The sequence below is a fragment of the Oncorhynchus tshawytscha genome, unplaced genomic scaffold (genome assembly GCF_018296145.1).
Source record: "Oncorhynchus tshawytscha isolate Ot180627B unplaced genomic scaffold, Otsh_v2.0 Un_scaffold_1072_pilon_pilon, whole genome shotgun sequence".
Classification (NCBI taxonomy): Eukaryota; Metazoa; Chordata; class Actinopteri; order Salmoniformes; family Salmonidae; genus Oncorhynchus; species Oncorhynchus tshawytscha.
The window spans coordinates 109830-135185 of NW_024609709.1; the positions used below are offsets into that span (position 1 = coordinate 109830).

Below are 25356 nucleotides of genomic sequence, written 5' to 3' on the forward strand. Positions count from 1 at the left end.
ATAACATCCCCAATGCTGAATATGTGGAGTCAGTATCATGGTCCATTCCTGTGATGTCTGATTCACAGTGTTTGAACAACATAGACATTTTGTCATCACCTATGTGATGTGCGTGTGTGTGTGTGTGTGTGTGTGTGAGAGAGAGAGAGAGAGGGTATGAGTGGGTGTATGTGTGGGTATGTGTGCTTCTACACCTGCATTGCCTGCTGTTTGGGGTTTTAGGCTGGGTTTCTGTACAGCACTTTGAGATATCAGCTGATGTACGAAGGGCTATATAAATAAATTTGATTTGATTTGATTTAGAGGGGTGTACAGTAGATGTGTGTGAGAAGAAGGGATGGGGAAAGACGGAGGTGCTGATAAACTGGGTCTGGTGGGTAAGAGAGGACAAGGAGGGGAGGTGCTGATAAACTGGGTCTGGTGGGTAAGAGAGGACAAGGAGGGGAGGTGCTGATAAACTGGTTCTGGTGGGTAAGAGGGGACAAGGAGGGGAGGTGCTGATAAACTGGGTCTGGTGGGTAAGAGAGGACAAGGAGGGGAGGTGCTAATAAACTGGGTCTGGTGGGTAAGAGAGGACAAGGAGGGCAGGTGCTGATATATATATATATGGACTTGGTCTTTTACCAAATAGGGCTATCTTCTGTATACCCCCCACCTTGTCACAACACAACTGATTGGCTCAAACGCATTAAGAAGGAAGGAAATTCCACAAATGAACTTTTAAGGCACACCTGTTAATTGAAATGCATTCCAGGTGATTACCTCATGGCACTGGTTGAGAGAATGCCAAGAGTGTGCAAAGCTGTCATCAAGGCAAAGGGTGGCTATTTGAAGAATCTCAAATATACAATATATTTTGATTTGTTTAACACTTTTTTGGTTACTACATAATTCCATATGTGTTATTTCATAGTTTTGATGGCTTCACTATTATTCTACAATGTAGAAAATAGTACAACTTATTAAAACCCTTGAATGAGTAGGTGTGTCCAAACGTTTGACTGGTACTGTATATTTATTTGTTTTCATATTATATATATATTTTTTATTGCACTCAAGATAGAAAATGTATACATACGAACAACTACTAACAGGCGCACACAGATAATGACTACATCTCATCTGCCCAGACCTGCATGCTCACACCACCATCCCTTGTCCTCTCTTACCCACCAGCATGATTGTTTGCCACTTGGCCCTTAACGTGTTTTTCTCGTATGCCAAAGATGATTCAAATATATTACTTTTCTTGGATGATTATAAAGTATTCTGGAGAAATCCAGTCTGTTTGTGGCAACGTTCCACTCCTTGCCACTCCTCATTGTGCTAAACATGACAAGCAGTGGCAAGGAGTGTAATGTTAGCACAGACAGACTGGATTTCTCCAGGTTATTTATAACGCTGTATTCAGATTCATTAAGACATTTACTGGTCTAATACCTCTATTTAAAAAATAAAAAAAACTATAGCAACAACCAAGTATTTTGACTAATGTACTTTACATGACTAACCGCTCACGCCTGTCAGGCACTGTTTTTCCTGTTAAAACCTGTTGGGGCTAGGGGGCATCATTTTCACTTTTGGATGAAAGGCGTGCCCAGAGTAAACCGCCTCCTACTCTTTCCCAGATGGGAATATATGCATATTATTATTACTGGTGGATGGAAAACACTCTGAAGTTTCTAAAACGGTTTGAATTATGTCTGTGAGTATAACAGAACAAAAACCTGAGAAGAAATCCAAACAGGAAGTGAGAACTCAATTTTGAAAACAGTGCCATTTGATGTCCATCTTAGATATGGATGATCATGCACTTCCTAGGGCTTCCACAAGATGTCACCGTCTTTAGATTCTGGTTGTATGATTCTACTATAAAGGAGGGGCTCATAATAGCTCTTTTACTGAGTGGTCTGGCAGAAAGCCTCGGTCTCATTGCGCTCGGTCACAAGAGAGTGTTCTTGCTTTCCAATGCGTTTCTTCAGATAATGAAATTCTCTGGTTGGAACCTTATTGCTGATTAATGTTTAAAACATCCTAAATATGGATTGCATACATCATTTGACTTGTTTCTACGACCTGTAACAGAACTTTTTGAGTTTGTCTGGAGGAATTGCTCGTGCTTTTGAGGATTGAATGCTGGGCTGAATAAGCTAACAACAAGTGGCTAAATGGTGGGCTTTATGGAACAAATCAGTCATTTATTGTCGAACTGAGATTCCTGGAACTGCCTTCTGATGAAGATATTCAAAGGTAAGTGAATATTTATCGTGTTTTTTGTAGCTTCTGTTGACGGCAAAATGGCGGCTATTTCTTTGGGTTCTGAGCGCTGTTCTCAGATGATTCTTTTTCCGTAAAGTTTTTTAAAAATCTGACACAGCGGTTGCATAGAGGATACGTTTATCTTTAATTCTGTGAATAACACTTGCATCTTTTATCAATGTTTATTGTGAGTATTTCTGCAAAATCACCAGATGTTTTGGAATCAAAACATTACTGCACATAACGCGCCAATGTAAACTGAGATTTATATATATATATCTCTCAGTTTACATTGGCGCGTTATGTGCAGTAATGTGTGTATATATATATATATGCACATTATCGAACAAAACACACAATACATGTGTAACATGATGTGCTATGAGTGTCATCTGATAGAGATAATCAAAGGTTAGTGATTCATTTTATCTATATTTCTGCTTTTGTGACTGGGAAAAATGGCTGTGTGTGTTTTTGAATTTGGTGGTCATCTAACATAAATATATGTTGTGTTTTCGCTGTAAAACATTCTAAAAATCGGACACGATGGGTAGATTAACAAGATGTTTATCTTTCATTTGCTGTATTGGACTTGTTAATGTGTGAAAGTTAAATATTTTTAAAGAATTTTTTTTTTCAGCTGAATGGGAGGAGGTGTTCCCTTGGAACCTTGCCATAACAAGTTTAATGATGGCGAGGGCAGGTGTTTGGCAGGCATGAGCGAAGGACACTGTGTGCTAACTAGCTAGTCCGTGGAGGATTCCGGTACACAGCAAGGGTAAGGCTTGGGGTGACACCGTGTGCTAGCTAATTAGATAACTAGCAAGCTAACTAGCCCATTGTGTCGCAAGCTAGCTAGAACACAGTGATGCCCCAGCCTCCTGCCCGCTGTGTATCGGAAAAACTAGTGGGAAGCGGAGACAACAGTAGACAGTGTCCTTTGCCTGTGCCTGTCTGGCAGTGTTTTCCCCGCAGTTCTGTTAGCGACGGCGAGGACAGGTGTTCTGCAGGCGGGAGCGAAGAACACTGTCAACCGGTGTCACCCGTGCCTCCCGCTAGCTACTAAGGAGGACTCCGGTACACATCAGGCAGGGCAAAACTGTGGAACACTCTGGAACACAGCAGGCAGGGAGACACTGTGTGTTAGCTAGCAGGACTCCGGTACACAGCAGACAGGGCGACACTGTGTGCTAGCTAGCAGGACTCCGGTATACAGCAGACAGGGTGACACTGTGTGCTAGTTAGCAGGACTCCGGTACACAGCAGGCAGGGCGACACTGTGTGCTAGCTAGCAGGACTTTGGAACACAGCAGGCAGGGTGACACTGTGTGCTAGTTAGCTAGTTAGCTAGCAGGACTTTGGAACACAGCAGACAGGGTGACACTGTGTGCTAGCTAGCAGGACTCCAGTACACAGCAGGCAGGGAGACACTGTGTGCTAGCTAGCAGGACTCCGGTACACAGCAGGCAGGGGGACACTGTGTGCTAGCTAGCAGGACTCCTGTCCTGGTCATTCCCTGGATGGGAGACCAGATAGTGCTGGAAGTGGTGTTGGAGGGCCAGTAGGAGGCACTCTTTCCTCTGGTCTAAAAAAATATCCCAATGCCCCAGGGCAGTGCCCCCAATATAACATAGATTTAGATTTCTTTAACACCTTTTTGATTACTACATGATTCCATATGTGTTATTTCATAGTTTTGATGTCTTCACTATTATTCTACAAAGTACAAATATAGAAAAACCCTGGAATGAGTAGGTGTGTCCAAACATTTGACTGGTACTATGTATATATTTATTTGTTTTCATATTATTATTATTTTTTATTCCACTTCCAGATAGAAACTTATATATACGAACAACAAATTACAGATGCCCACAAACAATGACTACATCTCATCTACCCAGACCTGGATGCTCACACATCCCTAGTGTCTGCATTAATGTTTGCCACTTGGCCTGAAATTGTACCAATTTGATTTTCTCGGTTGCCCATGCTAAATCAATGATGGCCCCCTGGTCGGTAATTCAGACCATGATTACTACAAGTTTAGATAGCTGGCTAGACTAATTGACTAATCAAAAACATGTTTGCTGACATGGGTAAGTGACTGTCAGTGACTGAAATAATAAGAAGAAGACTGCTGATGCAAAACCACATTTCGAAATTGCACCTTGTGTATTCTACTATTCCAAGCCTATTCCCTATATAGTGCACTACTTTAGACCAGAGCCCTATTCCCTATATAGTGCACTACTTTAGACCAGAGCCCTATTCCCTATATAGTGCACTACTTTAGACCAGAGCCCTATTCCCTATATAGTGCACTACTTTAGACCAGAGCCCTATTCCCTATATAGTGCACTACTTTAGACCAGAGCCCTATTCCCTATATAGTGCACTACTTTAGACCAGAGCCCTATTCCCTATATAGTGCACTACTTTAGACCAGAGCCCTATTCCCTATATAGTGCACTACTTTAGACCAGAGCCCTATTCCCTATATAGTGCACTACTTTAGACCAGAGCCCTATTCCCTATATAGTGCACTACTTTAGACCAGAGCCCTATTCCCTATATAGTGCACTACTTTAGACCAGAGCCCTATTCCCTATATAGTGCACTACTTTAGACCAGAGCCCTATTCCCTATATAGTGCACTACTTTAGACCAGAGCCCTATTCCCTATATAGTGCACTACTTTAGACCAGAGCCCTATTCCCTATATAGTGCACTACTTTAGACCAGAGCCCTATTCCCTATATAGTGCACTACTTTAGACCAGAGCCCTATTCCCTATATAGTGCACTACTTTAGACCAGAGCCCTATTCCCTATATAGTGCACTACTTTAGACCAGAGCCCTATTCCCTATATAGTGCACTACTTTAGACCAGAGCCCTATTCCCTATATAGTGCACTACTTTTGACGGGTCCATAGGGCTCCATTGAAGGGAAAAAGCCAAAGGAAACACTGCCTTCTTTCATTGGTCTTGTTACCTCTCTGAAAGAAGCTTTTCTTTGGGGTGTCGTCGCGGGTGCCAGACCCCCATTACGCTCTTCTTAACAGGCAGCTTCCACCTCAAACCCCCCAAGAGTGTGGGACATTAGGCACAGCTCTGAGGAACAAGAGTGTGGGACATTAGGCACAGCTCTGAGGAACAAGAGTGTGGGACATTAGGCACAGCTCTGAGGAACAAGAGTGTGGGACATTAGGCACAGCTCTGAGGAACAAGAGTGTGGGACATTAGGCACAGCTCTGAGGAACAAGAGTGTGGGACATTAGGCACAGCTCTGAGGAACAAGAGTGTGGGACATTGGGCACAGCTCTGAGGACAACAGTGTGGGACATTAGGCACAGCTCTGAGGAACAAGTGTGGGACATTAGGCACAGCTCTGAGGAACAAGAGTGTGGGACATTAGGCACAGCTCTGAGGAACAAGAGTGTGGGACATTAGGCACAGCTCTGAGGAACAAGAGTGTGGGACATTAGGCACAGCTCTGAGGACAACAGTGTGGGACATTAGGCACAGCTCTGAAGACAACAGTGTGGGACATTAGGCACAGCTCTGAGGAACAAGAGTGTGGGACATTAGGCACAGCTCTGAGGAACAAGAGTGTGGGACATTAGGCACAGCTCTGAGGAACAAGAGTGTGGGACATTAGGCACAGCTCTGAGGAACAAGAGTGTGGGACATTAGGCACAGCTCTGAGGAACAAGAGTGTGGGACATTAGGCACAGCTCTGAAGACAACAGTGTGGGACATTAGGCACAGCTCTGAAGACAACAGTGTGGGACATTAGGCACAGCTCTGAGGAACAAGACAAGGAGACAGTAGTATGAACCTATTAATACAGACACTCATTCAAATACATTGGACATACTGAACATTAACAGAGACCATGCACTTGATAAGGCTTTGTAATATACAACCTACATGGTCTGATTATGGGTCTAGGTGAGGGTTGACAGTTTAAAACATGTGTTGTTGCCTGAGAAACTGGAAAATAAAGGCTCCTTCACCATAGTGTCCATTGAGTTTGATCTCTATCTCAATAACGCAGTAAGTGATGACAGTATGGGCAGGAATCTCCAGAGACACGTTGCTGTCATTGAGCAGACTGCTGTTCTCCTTCACAGACACCTGTGGGTTGACAAGACAGAAACCTCACATCTGGGGTACTGTGTACTGGTACATTTGAGAATGCCTTTCACACTCATTCAATTCAATTCCACGGGGGGCAGATGAGGTCTAAAGCTATAAATTAGATCCTGGCAGGATTAGAGTCATGTATTTTTGATGGTCCACTCTCAATGAGAATGTGGATTGTATCAATTATATCTATAAAAAATCCACAGCGCTTCACCAATTATATCAGAGATCAGAGATGTAATGAATGGTTTGGCAGAATAGAATAGTCTTGGATGTTTGCTGGCTGAGTGTATGGAGGTAATTTGGACTCCGGGGATACAGTTTCGGATGGATCAGTGACCAAGGCCTTGTCTGGTTTACACACCCTAGTTCACGAGTTGGCAGTAAACTCAGAGGTGGTGTTTATTGATGACATTCTGATTCTGATATATTCCGCTATATGCGCCGAGCATGTGTCCCCGGTGCGCAGGGTGCTTGGTCGCCTGTTGGAGCATGACCTGTACATCAAAGCTGAGAAGTGCTTGTTCTTTCAGCAGTCCGTCTCCTTCCTCAGAGGTGGAGATGGAGAGTGATCGCATTTCAGCAATGCGTAATTGGCCGAGGTACAGCGGTTCTTAGGGTTTGCCAACTACTACCGGAGGTTTATCCGAGGTTTTGGTCAGGTAGCGGCTCCCATTACCACACTGCTGAAGGGGAGCCCGGTACGCTTGCAGTGGTCAGCTGAGGCGGACAGGGCCTTTAGTCACCTGAGGGCTCTGTTTACCTCGGCTCCCGTGCTGGCCCATCCGGATCCCTCTTTGGCGTTCATAGTGAAGGTGGATGCGTCCGAGGCTGGGACAGAAGCCGTGCTCTCTCAGCGCTCCGGTACGCCACTGAAGCTCCGCCCCTGTGCCTTCTTTTCAAAGAAGCTCAGCCCGGCGGAGTGAAACTATGACGTGGGGGACCGGGAGCTGTTGTCAGGGCCTTGAAGGCGTGGAGACATTGGCTTGAGGGGGCTAGACACCCTTTTCTCATCTGGACTGACCACCGCAATCTGGAGTACATCCGGGCAGCGAGGAGACTGAACCTTCGCCAGGCAAGGTGGGCCATGTTTTTCACCCGTTTTGTGTTTACCCTTTCCTACAGACCAGGTTCCCAGAACGTTAAGGCAGAAACATTGTCCTGACTGTATGACACAGAGGAGCGGCCCATGGATCCCACTCCCATACTCCCCGCCTCCTGCCTGGTGGCGCTGGTAGTGTGTGAGCTGGACACGGACATTGAGCAGCCGTTACGTGCAGATTCCGCTCCCGTCCAGTGTCCTGCTGGGCGTTTGTACGTCCCGTCAGCTGTTCGTGACCGGTTGATCTATTGGGCCCACACGTCACCCTCCTCTGGTCATCCTGACCTAAGGGTTTATGTTTCCTCCTGTTTGGTGTGCGCCCAGTGTAAGGCTCCGAGGCACCAACCCAGAGGTAAGCTACACCCCTTACCCATTCCACAGCGGCCTTGGTTGCACCTGTCAGTGGATTTTCTGACTGATCTTCCACTCTTACAGGGTAACACCGCAATCCTGGTTGTTGTGGATCGTTTCTCTAAATCCTGTCGTCTCCTTCCTCTGCCCGGTCTCCCTACGGCCCTACAGACTGCGGAGTCCTTGTTTACACACGTCTTCCGGCACTACGGGGTGCCTGAGGATATAGTGTCTGATTGGGGTCCCCAGTTCACATCTAGGGTCATGGAACGTCTGGAGGTCTCGATCAGTCTTTCTTCAGCGTTTCACCCCGAGAGTAATGGGCAGGTGGAGAGAGTGAACCAGGATATGGGTAGGTTTCTGTGGTCCTATTGCCATGACCGGCCGGGGGAGTGGGCGGCGTTCGTGCCCTGGGCCGAGATGGCACAGAACTCGCTCCGCCACTCCTCCACTAACCTCTCTCCCTTCTAGTGCATGCTGGGGTACCAGCCGGTTCTGGCGCCTTGGCATCAGGGTCAGACCGAGGTTCCTGCGGTGGACGACTGGTTCAGGCGCGCGAAGGAGACATGGGAAGCCGTCCGTGTCCACCTTCAGCAGGCCATGATGCGCCAAAAGAGGAATGCAGATCGCCACCGCAGTGAGACCCCGGTGTTCGCACCGGGGGACCGGGTCTGTCTCTCAACCCGAAACCTGCCCCTCCTCCTGCCCTGCCGGAAGCTGGGTCCGCGGTTTGTGGGGCCATATAAAGTCCTGAGGAGAGTGAACGACGTTGTTATAGGTTACAGCTTCCCCCTGATTACCGTATTAACCCCTCGTTTCATGTGTCACTCCTCAGGCCAGTGGTGGCTGGCCCGCTCCAGGAGTCTGAGGTGTGGGAGGTTCCTCCGCCCCCTCTGGACATCGGGTGGGCCCCGGCGTACTCCGTTTGCTCCATACTGGTTTCGAGGCGCCGGACGAGGGGCCTTCTTGTGGAGTGGGAGGGGTACAGCCCGGAGGAGAGGTGCTGGGTTCCGGTCGAGGACGTGTTGGACCCATCTATGCTGCAGGAGTTCCACCGTCTTCGTCCAGATCGCCCTGCGCCTCGCCCTCCGGGTCGTCCCCAAAGCTGGTGTCGACGTGCTGCTGGAGCTGCGCATCAGGGGGGGTACCGTCACGACTTCCTTGTTCGGGTGGCGTTCGGCCGTCGAAGTCACCGACTTTCTAGTCATCGCTGATCCTCTTTTCATGTTCCTTTGGTTTTGTCTTGTCTTCCATCACACCTGGTTCCAATCCCATCGATTACATGTTGTGTATTTAACCCTCTGTTCCCCCTCATGTCCTTGTCGGTGATTGTTTATTGTAAGTGCTTGTGCACGTTTGTCCTGGTGTGCGTCGGGTTATGTACCCATTATTTTGTATTGCTGTTTTCCAGTGGGTTTTTGTTATTAAACTGCGCCGTTTAGAAACACCATTTTTTTCTCTCCTGCGTTTGACTTCTCTGTCGCCAGTACGCACTCCTTACAGTTTTGATGAAAAGCCATTATCACGAAGTATAACGTAGGAATGGGTCATTAATTAATGCACAGTAGTTGGAATTTATGTATTGATTTATTCATATTGTTCTATACATTTTTCTTTACACGTGCATTATCTTGTTTTTGATATGCTTTACTTCCTGTCGCTTTGCAATCATCAACAATATGTTATAAAATGTGACATTTCTGAAATTCATCCCTGGCGGTGCCAGTAGCACAAGGAATGTTTCTATTCGGCTCAATCTATCCTAAAGAGGCCAGGCCATTCACAGCGATACTCATGACAAGAGGAAGGTGTCCAGGGCAGATAACTGAAGTCACTGTGAATTCTGCATCCTCATTCAATCTGGTAAGTTCCACATTGGAGAGGGCAAAGAGACGCTCTGTCCTCTGATACAGCTCCTCCTCAGTCAGAACAGCCAGACCTGCATCTCTCAGAGAGAGGGTCTCCCCACTCCCTGCTGCCACATGCTGCACCTGGAGGACAAGCAGCACAGGCATAAGCTTACATGCACTCTTTTCTAAAAGGCCACATAGGACTAGAGGCTCAATCAAGCAGGTGTGAACTCACCAGGCTCTGCAGGGCCTGTAAGACTGGAGGACTGCAACAGGATCCCAACACAGAGAGACCCTCATCTGTCATTCCTGAATAAATAAATATACACACATAAAACCACAGTAGTGAAACTAGTTTCCCAGGAACTGATCAAGTAATAACTGGAGAATCCTGTGAAAACTGCTCTCTATCTCACCGTCCATGGCACTGACAATGAGGTGGACGGCACTGAGAAGTGAAGATCTGATCTCGTCCTCATCCTTCCCAACACATTGGTCTACAAGATCCAGTATGGCCTGGACTGTTTCCCTCTCAGACTCTTCCAGGACACCCAGGTCAGGAGTCTCACCATCACACATCTGATCCAGCTGTGATGAGAGAGAGAGATATTCATCCCTGCTATTAGGTGTGTGTGTGTGTCTGTGTGTGTCTACATTGTGTGTGTGTGTGTGTGTGTGTTTATGCCCTGTTTCTGTATGTCTCACTCACCACACTCTCCAGCACACTGACTGCCTCTCTGTCCTCCATGGTTGTCTTGAGGAGCTGGAGCAGAGAGGAACGTGTGTCTGCTGACAGGACTGACAGCAGCTGGAAATGACCCCTCAGTTTCTCCAGTTCTGTCAACACACAAACAACAGACAGAACAGAACGTGTTACTTTGTCAAATATTGATCAATGGGGTTTTTTATATACCAAAAGTGTGGTAAATTCATAATTACTAATCAAAAAGAACAACTTAAATATTGAACATTCCATTCAGTAGACTACATGTTGACCAAACCTTCCATTCAGTAGACTACAGTAGAGTAGACTCCATTTTGTTGATCCCTGCCTACAGACAGAAACTAAAACAAGAAGCTCCCACGCTGAGGTCTGTCCAACGCTGGTCCGACCAAGCTGACTCCACACTCCAAGACTGCTTCCATCACGTGGACTGGGAGATGTTTCGTATTGCGTCAGACAACAACATTGACGAATACGCTGATACGGTGTGCGAGTTCATTAGAACGTGCGTTGAAGACGTCGTTCCCATAGCAACGATTAAAACATTCCCTAACCAGAAACCGTGGATTGATGGCAGCATTCGTGTGAAACTGAAGGCACGAACCACTGCTTTTAATCAGGGCAAGGTGTCTGGTAACATGACTGAATACAAACAGTGCAGCTATTCCCTCCGCAAGGCTATCAAACAAGCTAAGCGCCAGTACAGAGACAAAGTAGAATCTCAATTCAACGGCTCAGACACAAGAGGTATGTGGCAGGGTCTACAGTCAATCACGGACTACAGGAAGAAACCCAGCCCAGTCACGGACCAGGATGTCTTGCTCCCAGGCAGACTAAATAACTTTTTGCCCGCTTTGAGGACAATACAGTGCCACTGACACGGCCTGCAACGGAAACATGCGGTCTCTCCTTCACTGCAGCCGAAGTGAGTAAGACATTTAAACGTGTTAACCCTCGCAAGGCTGCAGGCCCAGACGGCATCCCCAGCCGCGCCCTCAGAGCATGCGCAGACCAGCTGGCCGGTGTGTTTACGGACATATTCAATCAATCCCTATACCAGTCTGCTGTTCCCACATGCTTCAAGAGGGCCACCATTGTTCCTGTTCCCAAGAAAGCTAAGGTAACTGAGCTAAACGACTACCGCCCGTAGCACTCACATCCGTCATCATGAAGTGCTTTGAGAGACTAGTCAAGGACCATATCACCTCCACCCTACCTGACACCCTTGACCCACTCCAATTTGCTTACCGCCCAAATAGGTCCACAGACGATGCAATCTCAACCACACTGCACACTGCCCTAACCCATCTGGACAAGAGGAATACCTATGTGAGAATGCTGTTCATCGACTACAGCTCGGCATTCAACACCATAGTACCCTCCAAGCTCGTCATCAAGCTCGAGACCCTGGGTCTCGACCCCGCCCTGTGCAACTGGGTACTGGACTTCCTGACGGGCCGCCCCCAGGTGGTGAGGGTAGGCAACAACATCTCCTCCCCACTGATCCTCAACACTGGGGCCCCACAAGGGTGCGTTCTGAGCCCTCTCCTGTACTCCCTGTTCACCCACGACTGCGTGGCCATGCACGCCTCCAACTCAATCATCAAGTTTGCGGACGACACAACAGTGGTAGGCTTGATTACCAACAACGACGAGACGGCCTACAGGGAGGAGGTGAGGGCCCTCGGAGTGTGGTGTCAGGAAAATAACCTCACACTCAACGTCAACAAAACTAAGGAGATGATTGTGGACTTCAGGAAACAGCAGAGGGAACACCCCCATCCACATCGATGGATCAGTAGTGGAGAGGGTAGCAAGTTTTAAGTTCCTCGGCATACACATCACAGACAAACTGAATTGGTCCACTCACACAGACAGCATCGTGAGGAAGGCGCAGCAGCGCCTCTTCAACCTCAGGAGGCTGAAGAAATTCGGCTTGTCACCAAAAGCACTCACAAACTTCTACAGATGCACAATCGAGAGCATCCTGGCGGGCTGTATCACCGCCTGGTATGGCAACTGCACCGCCCTCAACCGTAAGGCTCTCCAGAGGGTAGTGAGGTCTGCACAACGCATCACCGGGGGCAAACTACCTGCCCTCCAGGACACCTACACCACCCGATGCTACAGGAAGGCCATAAAGATCATCAAGGACATCAACCACCCGAGCCACTGCCTGTTCACCCCGCTGCCATCCAGAAGGCGAGGTCAGTACAGGTGCATCAAAGCTGGGACCGAGAGACTGAAAAACAGCTTCTATCTCAAGGCCATCAGACTGTTAAACAGCCACCACTAACATTGAGTGGCTACTGCCAACACACTGTCAATGACACTGACTCTACTCCAGCCACTTTAATCATGGGAATTGATGGGAAATGATGTAAATATATCACTAGCCACTTTAAACAATGCTACCTTATATAATGTTACTTACCCTACATTGTTCATCTCATATGCATACGTTGATACTGTACTCTATATCATCGACTGCATCCTTATGTAATACATGTATCACTAGCCACTTTAACTATGCCACTTGGTTTACATACTTATCTCATATGTATATACTGTACTCGATATCATCTACTGTATCTTGCCTATGCTGCTCTGTACCATCACTCATTCATATATCCTTATGTACATATTCTTTATCCCCTTACACTGTGTATGACAGTAGTTTTTTTTGGAATTGTTAGTTAGATTACTTGCTCGTTATTACTGCATTGTCGGAACTAGAAGCACAAGCATTTCGCTACACTCGCATTAACATCTGCTAACCATGTGTATGTGACAAATAAAATTTGATTTGATTTGATTTGACTACATTACATGTTGACCAGACGTTCCATTCAGTAGACTACATTACATGTTGACCAGACGTCCCATTCAGTAGACTACATTACACGTTGACCAGACATTCCATTCAGTAGACTACATGTTGACCAGACGTTGCATTCAGTAGACTACATGTTGACCAGACATTCCATTCAGTAGACTACATGTTGACCAGACGTTCCATTCAGTAGACTACATTACATGTTGACCAGACGTTCCATTCAGTAGACTACATTACATGTTGACCAGAAGTTCCATTCAGTAGACTACATTACATGTTGACCAGACATTCCATTCAGTAGACTACATTACATGTTGACCAGACATCCCATTCAGTAGACTATATGTTGACCAGACGTTCCATTCAGTAGACTACATGTTGACCAGACGTTCCATTCAGTAGACTACATGTTGACCAGACATTCCATTCAGTAGACTACATGTTGACCAGACGTTCCATTCAGTAGACTACATGTTGACCAGACATTCCATTCAGTAGACTACATGTTGACCAGACGTTCCATTCAGTAGACTACATGTTGACCAGACGTTCTATTCAGTAGACTACATTACATGTTGACCAGACGTTCCATTCAGTAGACTACATTACATGTTGACCAGACGTTCCATTCAGTAGACTACATTACATGTTGACCAGACGTTCCATTCAGTAGACTACATTACATGTTGACCAGATGTTCCATTCAGTAGACTACATTACATGTTGACCAGACGTTCCATTCAGTACATTACATGTTGACCAGACATTCCATTCAGTAGACCACATGTTAACCAGACATTCCATTCAGTAGACTACATGTGGACCAGACATTCCATTCAGTAGACTACATGTTGACCAGACGTTCCATTCAGTAGACTACATTATATGTTGACCAGACGTTCCATTCAGTAGGCTACATTACATGTTGACCAGACGTTCCATTCAGTAGACTACATTACATGTTGACCAGACGTTCCATTCAGTAGACTACATTACATGTTGACCAGATGTTCCATTCAGTAGACTACATGTTGACCGCTAAACACGAGACATTACCCTCCACTGGCATTATTACCTTTGTTCAGATTTAAGGGGCTGTTGGCATCAAAGTCGCCTACCAGGTCCATAAATCCATCCTCTTCAATCTCGTAATTTGACGTAACCTTTTCAAAGCCCCCATTGTTGGAGAAGAGGCACAGCTCTGTGGACAAGAGCAGACAACAGTCATAACCAGTAACACACAGACAGATACAGTGGCTGTACTAAATACAGTGGCTGTACTAAATACAGTGGCTATACTAAATACAGTGGCTGTACTAAATACAGTGTATATACTAAATACAGTGGATATAATAAATACAGTGGCTGTACTAAATACAGTGGCCATACTAAATACAGTGGATATAATAAATACTCTGAGGAACATAGACGCTGGCTGTATACTTTACCATGCAGCTATACCTGGGACATTGATAAACCATACACAGTAACACACAGACAGATACAGTGGCTATACTAAATACAGTGGCCATACTAAATACAGTGGATATAATAAATACTCTGAGGAACATAGACGCTGGCTGTATACTTTACCATGCAGCTATACCTGGGACATTGATAAACCATACACAGTAACACACAGACAGATACAGTGGCTATACTAAATACAGTGGCCATACTAAATACAGTGGATATAATAAATACACTGAGGAACATAGACACTGGCTGTGTACTTTACCATGCAGCTATACTTGGGACATTGATAAACCATACACTTCCTCACCAAACTTTCCATTGTGTTTGACCTTGAGTTCAATCAGACTGAAGGCCACAACAGTATATTCAGGAATCTTCAGTGACACATCACTATCTGTCTGAGTACTGCCGCTCTGCTTCATAGAGGCCTGTGGAGGAAATGTCAAATCAGTCAGAGACGTTTGGTCCCCGTTTTCCACTCATGTGAAAAAACATAATTCACTTCAGTAGAACGCCTAGTAATCTTTCCTACTACCTTCACGCTCAGGGCCACACAGGCGCTCATGTTGGCTCCTGCATTGCCACGCTTCCGGACTTTGTTTGTGACCGGGCAAGGTTGTGATGTCATAATCCTCTCCGTCAACACTCCTAATATTGCCCTGGGCTTCTCCCGGGTCTGCTTGATCACAGGGTGGGTCATGTCCAGGCGTCTGCAGGAGGGACCCAAATAAATGATGTTATACAAAATATAGAGTGGGCAAGCAAATATAATTTAAAGGTACTAGTTATGCTTCTTACTAGAGGGTTATTCTTGAACTGCTATGTCTTTTACATCCCTCGCCTTTACAACCGTGAAAACCCCTTTCAAGGCTCTCTTCAATCTGTAACACTGAAGCGTTATGGATTACGCAAAATAAATGTAAAAGTAATTTCCGTTTGAGCCGACATATGCAGCGTTTACCAGGGAAATAATAATCATGCATTTCAATCACACTGCAAAGCTGAATTTCTGTGATCCGGATTGTACATGTAAATGTACAAATAAATGGACATTTTGGATATATATCGATGGAATTAATCAAACAAAAGGACCATTTGTGATGTTTATGGGACATATTGGAGTGCCAACAAAAGAAGCTCGTCAAAGGTAAGGCATGATTTATATTTTATTTCTGCGTTTTGTGTCGCGCCTGCAGAGTTGAAATATGCTACTCTCTCATTGTTTACCTTTGTGCTATCATCAGATAATGATGATAAGCGTCCCGCCTACCCCAGAGAGGTTAAAGGCTCTCTTCAATCTGTAACACTGAAGCGTTAGACTTTTAAAGGTCATTTCTCTTTGAGCCGACATATGCAATGCTTAATGTGAATGCTGTCTCTGCCAAATACATTTTTTACTACTTAAAATAAAAAATTGTCTTTACATGTCAATCACACTGTAAAGCTGAATTTCCATGATGGGGATTGAGTACAGCCTTAAAATGAAAAATAGTTAGACATTATAAGTGTTTTAGTTGATATTGTATAGATCAATAAAAACCAAGAAGGCTATTAAAATACTTTTTATAACAAATAATGTGTCCCTAAGTTTCATGTCATTAGTGTTCCCACCTTGTAAATCACTCATTAAAATAATATAAAAAGGACATTAAGCATTCTCTCAAGTGGCAAACTATGGGTCTAAATATTGACTCCTTGGGCAGGTGAACTATGGGTCTAAATACCAATTGACTGGGCCTTGGGCAGGTGAACTGGACTCCTTATGATTGTAGTTAACATACCAACCTGGACTCCTTGGGCAGGTGAACCGTATGATTGTAGTTAACATACCAACCTGGACTCCTTGGGCAGGTGAACCATATGATTGTAGTTAACATACCAACCTGGACTCCTTGGGCAGGTGAACCGACTCCTTATGATTGTAGTTAACATACCAACCTGGACTCCTTGGGCAGGTGAACCATATGATTGTAGTTAACATACCAACCTGGACTCCTTGGGCAGGTGAACCATATGATTGTAGTTAACATACAACCTGGACTCCTTGGGCAGGTGAACCATATGATTGTAGTTAACATATCAACCTGACTCCTTGGGCAGGTGAACCATATGATTGTAGTTAACATACCAACCTGGACTCCTTGGGCAGGTGAACCGTATGATTGTAGTTAACATACCAACCTGGACTCCTTGGGCAGGTGAACCGTATGATTAGTTAACATACCAACCTGGACTCCTTGGGCAGGTGAACCAACCTGGACTCCTTGGGCAGGTGAACCGTATGATTGTTAACATACCAACCTGGACTCCTTGGGCAGGTGAACCGTATGATACATACCAACCTGGACTCCTTGGGCAGGTGAACCGTTAACATATGATGAACCGTATGATCGTAGTTAACATACCAACCTGGACTCCTTGGGCAGGTGAACCATATGATTGTAGTTAACATACCAACCTGGACTCCTTGGGCAGGTGAACCATATGATTGTAGTTAACATACCAACCTGGACTCCTTGGGCAGGTGAACCATATGATTGTAGTTAACATACCAACCTGGACTCAGGGATTGAAGTGAACGTAAATCTGTCTCTCTCCATTTAGTGTAATATGTTACGTTTCGTATGTATTCATTTGTGGATGTCCATCATTCATTTCGTATGATATGTTACGAATTACTATTCGTATGACATGTTACTAATTGCAACCCAGATTCACCTGGTCAGTCTGTGATGGAAAGAGCAGGTTTTCTTACTGTTTTGTACACTCAGTGTATGTACAGTATAGGGCAACTCACTTGTCTTTCGAGTAGTTAACCAACTCCTTCACTTCCACCTCCTCCTTCTTCAGTCTGCCAAAGGACGACTCTTGTTCGTTGATGCATTTTAAGCCCAAGTTAAGTTTTAAATCAGCCGCCAATCCCTCCACATTTCCTTCTGAGTTCATTTCTTTCTTGTCAGCAAATGTCCCACTGTGGTCCACGAAGTCAGACTCCTTCACATCTGAGGGAACATTCAACATTAGAATAGACACATGATCATTTTCATAAAGGGGGAATTCAGACCCGAGTTACTCTGAAAAATAAGAACCTAACAGATGGCGCTGCGAGCAGAGTTCACCATGATTTGTCATCAAACCAAAGAGTCCACATCAGTGGAGCAGAGCTGGCAACAAACAAGGTAGGCTGGTTCCTATATCTGTTTCCACTCATTTTGACATCTTGGGGAGATGAGAATCGTTGGCTGAACTAATTATGGGATACGGACCTGGAGAGCCTGAGTTTAATTATATAAGCCCATTGTGTAACAACCGGTCGTAGCTTTATAGTAAATGGTAAGGCCCGGAAGGTAAACTCATACAGGCTGGTACCTGTAGGGTAAATCCTAGGGGGTAACTCCCTAGTGGGTTGGTTCCTGCTATTACTATAAAGTCAATAGTAAATCCCAGTGGGTTAATACCTGTGATTACTATAAATATAGGGTGAGTCCCGGAAGGTAAGCCCGCACAGGCTGGAACCTACGAAGGGTGAGTTCTAGGGGGTAAATCCCGGCGGGGTTGGTTCCCTGCATAGCTATAACGGGGTGAGTTGTATTGGCCATCAAAGTGTGTGTGAATGGAAGGTTAGTTGTGTGCCCTGTTGGGGTGGTAAACCATTGCAGATTATGTGGAAATAGGAAGACAAGTGTGAATTATTTTGATGATGTGGGTTATCAATAATAATGATATTTGAGGAAGTACTGGAATAGGACATAACATTATGTGGAAGGAAATAAAATTATGTGGATATATTGAAGCAACATCTCAAGACATCAGTCAGGAAGTTAAAGCTTGGTCGCAAATGGGTCTTCCAAATGGACAATGACCCCATGCATACTTCCAAAGTTGTGGCAAAATGGCTTAAGGACAATAAAGTCAAGGTATTGGAATGGCCATCCCAAAGCCCTGACCTCAATCCTATAGAACATTTGTGTGTGCGAGCAAGGAGGCCTACAAACCTGACTCAGTTACACCAGCTCTGTCAGGAGAAATGGGCCAAAATTCACCCAATTTATTGTGGGAGGCTTGTGGAAGGCTACCCGAAACGTTTGACCCAAGTTAAACAATTTAAAGGCAATGTTACCAAATACGAATTGAGTGTATGTAAACTTCTGACCCACTGGGAATGTGATGAAAGAAATAAAAGCTGAAATAAATCATTCTCTCTACTATTATTCTGACATTTCACTTAAAATAAAGTGGTGATCCTAAATCACCAAAGTAGGGGAATTTTTATTAGGATTAAATGTCAGATATTGTCACGCCCTGGTCTTAGTATTTTGTGTTTTCTTTATTACTTTGGTCAGGCCAGGATGTGACATGGGTTATTTATGCGGTGTGTTTTGTCTTGGGGTTTTTGTAGGTTATGGGATTGTGGTATAGTAGAGTTGTCTAGGTAAGTCTATGGTTGCCAAGAGTGGTTCTCAATCAGAGGCAGGTGTTTATCGTTGTCTCTGATTGGGAACCATATTTAGGCAGCCATATTGTTTGAGTGTTTCGTGGGTGATTGTTCCTGTCTCTGTGTTTGTTGCACCAGATAGGGCTGTTTCGGTTTGTATTGTTTGTTATTATCTTTATTAAAGATGTATTGAGATAACCACGCTGCATTTTGGTCCTCCTCTTTTGACACAAGAAAACCTTAACAGATATTGTGAAAAACTGAGTTTAAATGTATTTAGCTAAGGTGTATGTAAACTTCCGACTTCAACTATATATACAGTCGTGGCCAAAAGTTTTGAGAATGACATAAATATTCATTTCCAAGGTTTGCTGCTTCAGTGTCTTCAGATATTTTTGTCAGATGTTACTATGGAATACTGAAGTATAATTACAAGCATTTCATAAGTGTCAAAGGCTTTTATTGACAATTACATGAAGTTGATGCAAAGAGTCAATGTTTGCAGTGTTGACCCTTCTTTTTCAAGACCTCTGCAATCCGCCCTGGCATACTGTCAATTAACTTCTGATCCACATCCTGACTGATGGCAGACCATTCTTGCATAATCAATGCTTGGAGTTTGTCAGAATTTGTGGGTTTTTGTTTGTCCACCCGCCTCTTGAGGATTGACCACAAGTTCTCAATGGGATTAAGGTCTGGGGAGTTTCCTGGCCATGGACCCAAAATATCGATGTTTTGTTCCCCGAGCCACTTAGTTATCACTTTTGCCTTATGGCAAGGTGCTCCATCATGCTGGAAAAGGCATTGTTCATCACCAAACTGTCCTGGATGGTTGGGAGAAGTTGCTCTCGGAGGATGTGTTGGTACCATTCTTTATTCATGGCTGTGTTCTTAGGCAAAATTGTGAGTGAGCCCACTCCCTTGGCTGAGAAGCAACCCCACACATGAATGGTCTCAGGATGCTTTACTGTTGGCATGACACAGGCCTGATGGTAGCGCTCACCTTGTCTTCTCCGGACAAGCTTTTTTTCCGGATGCCCCAAACAATCGGAAAGGGGATTCATCAGGAAATGACTTTACCCCAGTCCTCAGCAGTCCAATCCCTGTACCTTTTGCAGAATATCAGTCTGTCCCTGATGTTTTTCCTGGAGAGAAGTGGCTTCTTTGCTGACGGCACGTGTTTCCTTGCAGGTAACCATGATTGACAGAGGAAGAACAATGATTCCAAGCACCACCCTCCTTTTGAAGCTTCTAGTCTGTTATTCGAACTCAATCAGCATGACAGAGTGATCTCCAGCCTTGTTCTCTCACACCTGTGTGAACGAGAGAATCACTGACATGATGTCAGCTGGTCCTTTTGTGTGGCAGGGCTGAAATGCAGTGGAAATGTTTTCTTGGGATTCAGTTCATTTGCATGGCAAAGAGGGACTTTGCAATTAATTGCAATTCATCTGATCACTCTTCATAACATTCTGGAGTATATGCATGTTGTCATCATACAAACTGAGGCAGCAGACTTTGTGAAAATGTATATTTGTGTCATTCTCAAAACTTTTGGCCACGACTATATATATATATGTATATATATATACATTATATACCATATATATATATATATATATATATATATATACAAATTATATACATATATACATATATTTCATATACATATACATATACATATATTTCACTGTGACCTGCTTCAACTGACTCAGTGAGGCAGGCTGTTGCTGAGTGAGTGAGTTAGGGGAGTGCTGGAAGTGTGTGTATATTGAGACACTGGATTAGGGTGGTTGAGAGATAACTGCTGCAGGCAGCTTAGTCCATTATTGGCTGAGTCACATGAGTGAGAGGAGACAAAGCAGCACACTCACACTTTATGACAACTTTTTACCAGTTGTAGGTAGGCTATTTAGAACGCCATTATGGAGTCACCTATTTTTTCCAACCATTTTTACAATAAAACATGTCACCACGCTACAACTGATGCGCATCAAGAAATAACGGTGACAAAACACAGGATAACCACTTTGGGCACCTTAGAATAATTCACGTGGAGGTGGTTTAAACTCCATTCTAATGTGGACTGGGTTTTACACATGCTCAGTTCTAGGGTTTCTGGGGATGTGCTAGTGGAAATCCTAAATGGAAGTTCTGGAACTCCCTCGCTGATTCTGGGAAAAGTCCTCAATGAAACAGACAAATGTGAAGAATGACACATTTGCATCCGTTGACCTATTAGCCTATTAATTGATATGCCATTGTAGGCTACTGTAGAATATCATTTGACAAAATACATATGTTAAAATGGAGTTGCTGGAGTCAATGCAAATCAATTTGTGCCACTTGTGTAGCCTACTTTAATAAATAGCCTGTAACTTCAGTTTAATGTTGTTATAGCCTTGTGTTATTATGAAGTTATTAATGGCCATGTTTATCATGTTAATGAAATTGTAAGTTATCAAAGCTCTATCGCAATTGTCATCAATTGTTAGAATGCATTAGATTGACAGTAAGATTCAGTCAGATTAGGCTACAGGTAAACAAACACTGGCTGTTGTTGAAAAGCATATTCAGTTCATATACATATTATTCATATTTAATTCAGTGATTGAAATTATGACCTCTTCCCCAGTAGCCTATTCCAGCAGGCTATTGGTTAACACAAGCACCCTGCCTGAGGGGCTGCTCTGGTGTTTACAGGGTAGCCTAGTGGTTAAAGTGTTGGACTAGTAACTGGAAGGTTGCAAGTTCAAATCCCTGAGCCGACAAGGTACAAAGCTGTCGTTCTGCCCCTGAACAGGCAGTTAACCCACTGTTCCTAGGCCGTCATTGAAAATAAGAATTTGTTCTTAACTGACTTGCCTAGTAAAATAAAATTTAAAAAATGGCCAATATACCACAGCCAAAGGCTGTATCCAGGCACTTGGCGTTTCATTGTGTGTTTAAGAACAGCCCTTAGCCATGGTATATTGGCCATATACCACATCCCCTCGGGGCTTATTGATAGGATCCCTGTCTTATAAGAGTTTATTGTTTATCTTGTCATTATTGTACTGCCGTGTATTGTTTATATGGTCTGTCTTTGAGTTTAATATCGACATCCATTGATGGAAAATTATCTGGTGAGTTTAATAAGGACAAATTATATTTTCTCTTGCGACATATTCAAATTCCTATATTCTATATCCTATCATGTTATAGTTTTATTATTTGGATAAAAAAGGTTTATTGCTGTAGGAAATAAAGGTTGGACTAGTTTTCAGGCCTTTTGGGTGGGTTTTGCGTAGTCAACGCCTGGGAATTTTTTTCTAGACCTGGCAACCCTGCCAGAGGGGCTGTTTTTATTTTTTTTAAATTTGACCTTTATTTAACTAGGCAAGTCAGTTAAGAACAAATTCTTATTTTCAATGACGGCCTAGGAACAGTGGGTTAATTACTTTGTTCAGCGGCAGAACGACAGATTTTTAACTTGTCAGCTCGGGGATTCGATCTTGCAACCTTTCGGTTAATAGTCCAACACTAGTCCAATGTTCTGGTGTTTACCTGGGTTTAAAGGTTTGTCTTCAGGTTCTCCGGGTTTCAGCACATCACTCAGGGAAAAGCCTCTGGACTGGTATTTGGGTTCCTGCCAGAAGCATCCACATCTGGGCCTGGTCTTCACAATGAGTGAGAGGAGATTCAGTTTACCAGAGCTGTCGTTCAGACTGGACACAGGAATCAGGCTACCGTTAGAATCTACTTCCTTCAACATGGATTTTACGGCCTTGGAAATCATGATGGTGGTGGATCGTGTTTCTGGCTGCAGCAGATGACAAAGACACAAATGACAAAGATGTCTAAGAAACAAAACTAGGATGAACACATAAACACTCAATACAACAGCTTCAGAAGAGCATTCTAAATACATTTCACAGTTGTCAAGACACTCAATAATGCAAACACAAGGTTCACTTTCCCTGGGAAAAGAGTGGATCAGAACAGAGTAGCATTGCTTTTGACAAGACAGGAATACAAACAGGAAATAATTTCAGTCAAAAATGTTGGTCATTCAAGACAATCAAAAGCATGCTGTCTTTTATTCTGATTGCAACACTGCTTCAATACCTGGTTCCCACTGCTTCTTCCTCTGGGTCCTTATGACTTAGAGATACGTTATGAATGAGATAGGAATATGTCTGAAATGCATTAGCTAAGAGTTCATTACATACTAGTAGGAGGAGTCTCTTTTACTGGGAAACTGTCCTGTTCCACTCTTACATTCCTGCTCTTCACTTCTGTTTTATTTCATGAGAAAATAACTTAGAGCTACTTTAGAGCTACATGCCACATTACTGGGAAGTATATTCTGGTTTGATGTGTTGTCATCCTCATAGCATCCTTCAACCAAGCAGACGTTAGTTCCTACAAGTACCTGGATGTTCGTATGAACAATGTGCGTCGCTGGAAATTCCAAGTAGAGTGTCTGCTCCAGTGTCCAACAACGCCTCTATTTCCTACACAGACTCAGGGTTATTACAGTTACCAGAGAATAATGCTCCTGTTCTTACATGTAATAACTCAGTAACTCATCCACTTTCACTTTCACTTCAGGCTACCGAAGCACAACTTTGTTTTTAAACTGCTGCTACTTCCTGTTTATTATCTATGCACAGTCACTTTACCACTACCTACATGTACAAATGACCTCAACTAACCGGTACCCCCTGTATATAGTCTCATTTTTGTTATTTTATTGTGTTACTTTTTTAATCATTTTTTACCTTAGTTTATTTGATAAACATTTTCTTAATTATTTCTTGAACTGCATTGTTGGTTAAGGGCTTGAGGTTAATAAGCATTTCACTGTAAGTCTACACCTGTTTTGTATTCGACGAATGTGACAAAGTTTGATTTGATGAGGAATGTTTCCTTTAAGGCCCTGTACACACTGAAGTTGTAGAACTAATAAAGCACATTGGTAATGCTGGTTGAATACAACAGAGTGTTTCTGCACAAACAGCGTTATGGAGACATTGTACAATGGTTGTGTGAAATATTTTGTGTAGATGAACTCTGTTATAGCAGAAGAATATCAGTATTCGCCTACTGTATTTTAAGGTTCCCGAGTGGCGCAGTGGTCTAAGGCACTGTATCTCAGTGCTACAGGTGTCACTGCAGACCCTGGACTGTATCACAACCTGCCGTGATTGGGAGTCACATAGGGCAGCGCACAATGCATCGTCCGGGTTAGGGGAGGCTGGGGTAGGGGATGCTGGGGTAGGGGAGGCTGGGTTAGGGGAGGCTGGGGTAGGGGAGGCTGGGGTAGGGGAGGCCGGGGTAGAGCAGGCCGGGGTAGGGGATGCCGGGGTAGGTGAGGCCGGGGTAGGGGAGGCCGGGGAAGGGGGGGGGGGCCGGGGTAGGGGAGGCCGGGGTAGGGGACGCCGGGGTAGGGGGATTCCGGGGTACGGGAGGCCGGGGTAGGGGATGCCGGGGTAGGGGATGCCGGGGTAGGGGATGCTGGGGTTGGGGATGCTGGGGGAGGCCGTCATTGTAAATAAAAAAAGTCTTAACTGACTTGCCTAGTTAAATCATTGTATAATTTTATAAAGTATCATTCACAACCTTTGTGTCCAACGTGTGGTAAATCAGTTGTCCAACCTGAGTGTGTACGGGGCCTAACTGTTACTACAGGGTCAGAAAGTCACATCCATATACTTCACCACTGTACCGTAGGAGAGTCCAACACCAACAGACACTTATCAGTTCCAATGTGCAACTACAGTTCTCAAGGTCAAGTGTTAGTTTCAGTTTGAACAAATCCCAGGAGCCTTGCAGTAATAACATACAGTAGTGTAGGGTTTCTGATGACAAAATATCTATGTTGTTCAAACACTGTGAATCAGACATCACAGGAATGGACCATCATACTGACTCCACATATTCAGCATTGGGGATGTTATCTTTGAGTATAGAATCATTATTAAAAAGAATAACATCTTCATCACCCTGGTATTCAAGATTACCATGGTGCTGGACTTCCTCTTATACTTTTTGAACCTGGTAGCACAGTAATGTGAGAACGTTTACACTTTCAAATGAGTCTACAACAATAACAGACTTGTTTTTGGGACATGATTCTGGTGAACAGTATTTTGAACAGGATTCTGTTTCTGTTGTTGTCATACGGGTCA

At 44.3% G+C, this 25356-nt stretch overlaps 1 protein-coding gene across 2 annotated transcripts; it reads right to left on the minus strand.

Annotated features, from left to right (window-relative positions):
• Nucleotides 1–9430: 9430 nt before the first annotated feature.
• LOC121845603 (gasdermin-E-like) lies at nucleotides 9431–23819 on the minus strand. 2 transcript variants are annotated; one of them, XM_042317144.1, is made up of 10 exons: nucleotides 23598–23819; nucleotides 22730–22985; nucleotides 17546–17750; nucleotides 15284–15458; nucleotides 15056–15176; nucleotides 14348–14473; nucleotides 10422–10549; nucleotides 10129–10300; nucleotides 9948–10021; nucleotides 9431–9853 (listed from the first exon to the last, which is right to left on the minus strand). In XM_042317144.1, the coding sequence occupies exons 2-10, from the start codon at nucleotides 22959–22961 to the stop codon at nucleotides 9620–9622; spliced, it is 1467 nt and encodes a 488-aa protein (XP_042173078.1). In that variant the 5' UTR covers nucleotides 22962–22985; nucleotides 23598–23819; the 3' UTR covers nucleotides 9431–9619. The 2 variants fall into 2 exon arrangements, with proteins under 2 accessions (XP_042173078.1, XP_042173079.1); XM_042317145.1 differs by lacking the exon at nucleotides 23598–23819 and adding an exon at nucleotides 23291–23516.
• Nucleotides 23820–25356: the final 1537 nt, after the last annotated feature.

Coding starts and splice junctions, on each gene's coding strand:
- LOC121845603 (XM_042317144.1), bottom strand. CDS start 22,961: ATGATTTCCAAGGCCGTAAAATCCATGTTGAAGGAAGTAGATTCTAAC. Junction 15,459..17,545: donor GTTAACTACTCGAAAGACAA/GTGAGTTGCCCT, acceptor TCCCTCCTGCAG/ACGCCTGGACATGACCCACC. Junction 10,550..14,347: donor CCCCTTAAATCTGAACAAAG/GTAATAATGCCA, acceptor GTGTGTTGACAG/AACTGGAGAAACTGAGGGGT.